Source organism: Misgurnus anguillicaudatus, chromosome 15 (assembly GCF_027580225.2).
Source record: "Misgurnus anguillicaudatus chromosome 15, ASM2758022v2, whole genome shotgun sequence".
Lineage (NCBI taxonomy): Eukaryota > Metazoa > Chordata > Actinopteri > Cypriniformes > Cobitidae > Misgurnus > Misgurnus anguillicaudatus.
The window spans coordinates 4523414-4530561 of record NC_073351.2 but is presented as its reverse complement, the minus strand read 5'-3'; the positions used below and the strand labels follow the sequence as shown (position 1 = coordinate 4530561).

Here is a 7148-nt window from a genome sequence, read left to right as displayed (position 1 = left end):
GACAAGTGTACACTGCAAAAAATGATTTAAGAAAAAAATTTGTAGTATTTTTGTCTTGTTTTCAGTAAAAATATCTAAAAATTCTTAAATTAAGATGCTTTTTCTTGACGAGCAAAGACCCAATAAAATAAGTCTAGTTTTTAGACCAAAAATATCAAATTTAAGTGATTTTGTGCATAAAATAAGCAGAAAATTTTCTCATCCCATTAGCAGACATTTTTGCTTGTTTTAAGCACAAATTCACTTAAATTGTAAAGTTTTTGTCTAAAAACTAGACTTATTTTCTTATTGCTCATCAAGAAAATACATCTTGATTGAAGAATTTTTAGATATTTCTACTGAAAACAAGACCAAATACTAAGTAAGAAAGTCATTTTTGCAGTGTATATTAAAATTCAAATACTTAAAGTACAAATTTGTAAAATATATACTGAAAAGCAATAACAAAATATTTGTACTTTGTTAGGTTATAAACGGTTTCAGCAGTAACAACATAAACACGCGGCTTTCATGGTCATCACTTAACTTCCGGTAAACTCTGCGAAGAATAAATAAAAACAAAGTCCTTTTAAAGTAGTTTATTTATATAACAAGCAAAATAAACAAAACATTGATTACACAGGAACGCAAAACATTTGTTTATTTTAGATGAGGTATTTGTTTAAGAGTTCAGTTTCAGCAACTAGTCAGACCATTAAACAAACAGAGACCGGAAGTAAAGTCCAGACAAGACGTTATCGCATCACCGCACGTGCGCCCGATGAAATGGTCTATTCAACTAATTTTTATATATTGGTAATTTATTAGATCACAAAATTGGTTGTGTTTTATATAAATGAGAGTTAATCTTACGAAACACAGATAAGCACCTTGATTTTATTTTTGAAACCTCTTCAATATGGCCTTTTTTCTCAGCACTTCACACACTGACTAGTGCTTTATTAAAAGTTGGTTGAAATGTACTGCTATTGTTTTGAACACTCACCAGGTTAATAAGTTAACCAGATCCTAAATGTTTTAGTGTGTCAGCGCTGTTGAGTTAGTGATGAGAACCAGAAGCCAAAACAAGACCGCAACAGCAATAAAGGTCAGGGCCTTCGTAAACAACAAAGTTGAGCGATGTTATACTGAAATAGCCCTCCTCCGCCATCTTGAGCCTTTCTGTTGGACTTCCCTTTGATAAAACACAAGTCAATTCCTTGCTGTGTGTTCGATGTCTCTGACTGTGCTGAATAAGACACTTTAATTGTATTTGAAAACAGAACGCCGGATGGATTCAATGTGAAGCCCATTGATCTGTTTACGCAGTGGCATGCCCAGAATATCGCGTCCCGGCCGTGAGATATTTAAAAACGCAGGTATTGATCACAGATGGGAGTGAGCTGTGATCACATGACCTCTGAAACGATTATCTGAAACTGGTTTTCACACGATAGTTGCGGTTCTACAGGCATCAAAGGACGCTGTTCTTCAGGGAATGTCGTCAGGAAAGTGTCGTATTGCACCACAATCTTTACGTTTCCCGATATTACAATTATAACAAATCATTGACAAGTAATTGGTCAGGTTCAAATGCCTTTAATGGTTTGTTGATCATTGTGTGTTATTTTGTACACTTATACACAGCAGACCTGTCAATCAACATATATAGGTCTGTCTCTTGCTTTCTCTTTCTCTCTCTCTGGGCTACAAGGACATGTCAACCGCATGTTGGGATATATACATTACATTGGGATGTATTTACACATATCAAAGCAAGGAAGAGAGTAGAAAGAAAGAGCAGTTTCTAAAAGCTACAAGATGGGTCAACTGACTTTTGTTTAGAATTCAGTATAAGCTTTATTTTCTTTTATTTCTGTATAATAAGCAAACTTCCTGATAGGCAGTAAAAAAACATATTGTTTAATATAAAAAATAACATACAAATCTTTCCCTTGTGTATTCAACAAAATAATACAACATAAATCTCTTTATTGAGTTATTGACTTTTCAATTACAAAATGAGTCTAATGACAGACTGTTTCCAGCACGAGAGAGGCGGACATTATCGTAGATTGACTTTGACAGGTTAATGCCGATCACACAGTCAAATTGTTATGCTTTTGAACACAGCTCAGTTCATTTTCTGTTCAAAACTTACAATACACAATTTCCACAGTAAATAAATTATAAAATTGCTAGTTACAAATACAATTAGGGTCAACATCTATTTCTTTCTTTCTTTTTGAAGATCGATCCTTATGATGCTACAGCACTATTGAAATATCAGTCCTTTCTGATCCACCCATCTTTACTGAATACAGTTATATACACTGTAAAAATGTTATAGAAATTACAGCATTACTGTCAGCTGTTTGCCAGTAACTTACTGTAGATTTAAAGTTATGCTATTTACTACACTCTTATGCTGCGTTTACACCAGCCGCGGTAGTAGCGCAAGCGCAAGTGATTTCAATGTAAAGTCAATGTAAAGACACGTTGACACGTGTCTGGAAGTCTTTGAACTTTGGCGGATTTTTGCACTGCATTAACCAATCAGGAGCCTGCTTGTTGCTGTGGAGGCAGCCCCGCCCGGAGTCACTCATTCAGCATGAAGGAACGCTTGATATTGTCCATAAGCAGTCACCTGGAGCTATACGACACAAGTTCTTATTTCTATAGAGACAGGAATAAAAAGGACCTTGCTTGAAAGAGTGTCAGTGAGGACATTGGGCAATCTGGTAAGTTGTAAATACACATTTCACTTTGAGTCACGTGACGTTTATCGACGCGTGACATTCCTGCCTTTTTTTAAAGCAATAAGCCCCAAGAAGCAGTGGGTTATCAGTGCATTTTATAACAGCTAAGAAGCTGTTACCCCCTTAGCTGTTATAACGTTTTTTTTAAGTTGCCACCCAGTTTTAGTTTAATGCCTTACAGAAAAATTATCTTCTTTAAATAAACATAAAATATCAAATGAAAGAACAGATCCTGCGCTTAAAAAAAAAACAAAAAAAAAAGTTTCATCCTACCTTCATTTGTTCTCTTATCACCTCTCAAGTTTTCAGCTAAAAGCGGAGATAATTCCATTTTTGTGAAGAACTTTAGTAAGAGATCAGATTCAGAGCTACGAACAAAAACACAGTGTTTTTAGTGTTGAGTGAATGCAGTTGGGTAAGATTGGCACCCAGTGGATAGTGGAAATGAATTTAAGTTAGAAACTCCTTAGGGAAAGTTTTCTCTTTATTGACAAGATGACTCAACAATATTTTTTGACATTTATCTGGATATCCCCATTAATTGTGCAATTGTAGACAATAGCGTGCTGCATTCATCTTCCACCATGACAGTGGATTTTCCCTCTTGGACAGGGGATGTTCTCCGAAATACATCAAGATCTGTGGAATAGTTTTGACAACAACAAAAAATTAAAATTGAGTTTTGTTATTTATCTTTTGCAAGTCATTTTCAGTTTTTTTCTATTATGGGTAATGCCTTAGTGTGAAAATTGTTAAAGAGGACTAAAAAACTGCCTACCTCTCTCTGCACAGCTTGGTTTAACTGCTGCTCCTTCTCTTCTTCATCACTGGAGCTGGAGTCTGATGTCAAGGAACGATGTGACCCTCTTGGCATGAGCTTCTGGGGAGTCGTGTACTGTGCTGGATGTTCCATTTTCACTAGCAGTGGGCTGCTTTGGTTGCTTTTTGGTGGCAACGGCAAGAGCCATGGTTTGTACTGTGCTTTGGACCTTGAATACTTGGTCAGCAGGCAAGAACTTTAGTTTTCGAAACCTTGAATCCAGCGCCGCAGCAAGCAGGGTGATGTTTGGAGATTCAGGTGTAAACTCTGTCAAGCCTTGCCATCTTGCTGTGATCTGTTCTGTTGCATGAGCCTGGAATGACCTCACTGGTGCAGTCTCAAACTCTGGAGTCTGTATGTTGTTCTTAAGTTTGTGCACTAGCTGTGGAAGTGCAGAGAGTGTAACATAGTGCTGTCCGCTCAGAAACACTGTAGCTGCGTCAAAGGGCTGAAGGACCTGGCTCAGCTCCTCTATCAGGTTCCACTGTTCAGGCTTTAGATCAAGGTAGTGTTTCCCTCTCTGAGTCACTGCTGGGTCAGAGAGTGCACCAGTTACCGGCCATCTTTGTTCTAACAGCCTGGACAACATTTGATAGGTGCTGTTCCAACGTGTGCATACATCTTGCACCAGCATGTTTGTCTTGGTGCCCATTTGCTTCTGCTTCTCCTTCAACTTGGTGCAAGCAAGTTCACTCTTCTTAAAATGTTCAACAAGGCATCTCCCAGCAGCCACGCACTTGGATATAGCTTGGTGGATCTTTAGAGAGCTTTGTACAACCAAGTTAAGGGTGTGCCCTGCACATCTCACTGATGCCCATCCATGTCTTTCTTGCAAAATCTTTGCTGCTGCTACGACATTAGCACCATTGTCGTGCACAACAGCCTTGATTTTTTCAGGTGGAATGTCGAATTTGGAAGTTACATCCTCAACCCACTCTGCAATATTAGCAGCGGTGTGTCTCTCTTCAAGGGGCATCGTCGTCAGGCAGTGGGACAGCATTTCCCAATCCTCCCCAAGATAGTGACATGTCACTCCCAGATAAGCCTCTGTTGCAACGCTCGTCCAAATATCAGTTGTGAGTGCAATGCTGTCAGTCTCTTTCAGGGATTTCTTTAACTTGCCTTTAATACATTCATAATTTGTCTCAATCTTTTTCATGAAGAAGGGTCTTGAAGGAAGCTCGTACTTGGGATTGAAAGTGGAAATCATTGCTTTAAAGCCATCATCCTCCACCATGGACAGTGGGTGCATGTCTGTGACAATCATGTTTAAAATACTGTCTGAAAACTCAGCTGCTTGCTCAGTGGAACATGAAGTAGATGTCCGCACATATCTGTCCATACGAAGCTGTGATGATTTACTGAAAAAGAAGTTAAATATAATTATTGAAAAATAATTATTAATGATATTTATTACTAAAACAAAATATCATTATCATACAGTTAGTTATTAGTTCGTTATCATGACTGTGTAAATATAAACCTTATTGCAATCAACCTAAAAGACCTGTGCACGGTTGCATGTAACTCCTTAAATGAGGTGTTTACCTGAGGGAGAAAAAATCCCTCAGGTAAGGGATTAATTTAAGAGAGTTGTAACAAGGTCTTAACTGTCACCCTTACCTAAGTATTTATACTAAGTATTTTATGATAGTCTCTGCCAAAACACAGCAGCGGAGAAGCGGTTGCTATAGTTACAAAATTTCACAGTGTAAACAAATCAACGCACGCAGCTCAACAGACGGCGTATTTGTGTACAATGAAACATTGCAAACAACAAAGTGTATAAATGTATAAAACCTCAAAGTAATTCAAACTTGAAGCACTTTTTTTTAACTTGAAGCACTTTAGATTGACGGACGATCAAACCGCTATTCTCCTAATAAATGTGCATCACTTTTCTCTAAGGGATTATTTCGATCGTTAGAAATGCGCGTTTGTACTTCATTTTCTTAATTAACCATAAAATCAGCCATCGTGTGTGACGTTAAGGGACCTGTTATAGCTCCTTAAGTTTTTAAGGGGAAATGGAACTTAAGGACTTTGTAGCAACGCATAGCAGAACCTAAGATAATACTTTTGCATTTAAGGGTAAATACTTATTGACAGCCTTAAGGTTCACTTAAGGGTTTTTCTTGCAACCCATTTTTTATTAAGGGCACCCTTAACCTTATATTTAAGGGATTTCTTAGCTTAAGGACTTTCATGCAACCGGGCACAGCTGTATTGAAGCACAGCTTATTAACGTTATTAACGTTACAACAATGTATTATTCAGTATTCAAACAAGTATTCATCCAAGCCACTGTATTAAAAAAGTATCTAGTAGTATGTCTCATTGTAAGAGCCATTCCCAGCTTTTTCTGGACGTAAATGTATTTCTTTACTAAGTATCCTTGGTATAACTTAGGCTGTTAAATTCGTCGTGCGGTACATTTTCACAGAATTGCACTGGCCATTGTGGTTTATCCCTTAACGTTTCATAGCATTCATCTTAACTAGCAATCACATTTATTTAATGATACATAAAATTGACCTCGTCTCGGGTGATGGTCCTCCGGTCTTTGAGTAGAGTGGATGTTTTCTGTTTAGATGCTGCAGCATGGACGACGTGCTGTTGTGGCATGCTAGCTCGATCTGGCAATGGACACACGCCACAGTGTTTCTTTACTTTTCAATTTGAAATGGTCTCAAACCTTGGACATTTTCTGTCGTTTTTTCTTGTTTGTTTCTTCTCCTTGCTCATTGCCATCTTTATCGCTCCCTTCCATTTTGCAGCCCGCACTAGCACGTGCCCTCAAATCAAAACACCGCTACCCTTGCGTCTCCTTCCGCTTTGTGGGGGATGTAAGCGCGTTGTTTCAAAATAAAAGTAACCATTTGCACAAGAATTTTTAAAATGATTATGCGAATGCATTCAAACTGTTCAAGCGGCAAACTAGGCGCGGTAGACGCCTCAAACGTGGCTGGTGTAAACGCTGAAATGATGTGTCATTTTGTGTTGATTTTGTGTTAAAATATAACAAGTTGTATTAAAATGTGTTGTTTCAATAATAACTGATAATAAATTCTGGGACAATGCATTTAGTGTGTTGTCCCAGAATCAACACTATGTGTTGTTTGTTTTTAACACATTCGTTCTAAGAGTGAAGCAACAGTTTGCTCAAAGTTAAATGAACATTAAACATTAACAAGTCTTTATCTTTACAGAATAAAACTATAATAACAGCCTCATGCAAAGCATTCTGGGAACCAAAATCTAAAGGAAAAAAGTTGAAGAAAAATAAAAAGTTGATGAGGATTTCTGGTTCCCAGAGTGCTTTGCACAAGGATGTTATTTTATAGTTTTATTCTGTAAAGACAAAGACTTAATGTTCAATGTTCATTTAACTTTAAACAAACTGTTGCCAGTAAATAACATACATTTCAATATTTAAAGCTGCATAACTACAGCAACGTTTTTACAGTGTATGCTGCTTTTTGTAATTTACAGTTATTATCAGGGACGTGCACAGGAATTTTGAGGGGCAGTTGTTCTGACCTAAAAAAAAGGGCACCCCCCCAAAATAAAAATTAAAACTCACGGCCTAT

The 7148-nt window shown here is 37.4% G+C and overlaps 1 protein-coding gene across 1 annotated transcript; it reads right to left on the bottom strand.

Annotated features, from left to right (window-relative positions):
• Positions 1-3562: 3562 nt before the first annotated feature.
• On the bottom strand, positions 3563-6380 carry LOC141349804 (E3 SUMO-protein ligase ZBED1-like). The gene is made up of 2 exons (XM_073853971.1): positions 6094-6380; positions 3563-4919 (listed from the first exon to the last, which is right to left on the bottom strand). The coding sequence occupies exons 1-2, from the start codon at positions 6159-6161 to the stop codon at positions 3563-3565; spliced, it is 1425 nt and encodes a 474-aa protein (XP_073710072.1). The 5' UTR covers positions 6162-6380.
• Between the last annotated feature and the right edge of the window lie 768 nt (positions 6381-7148).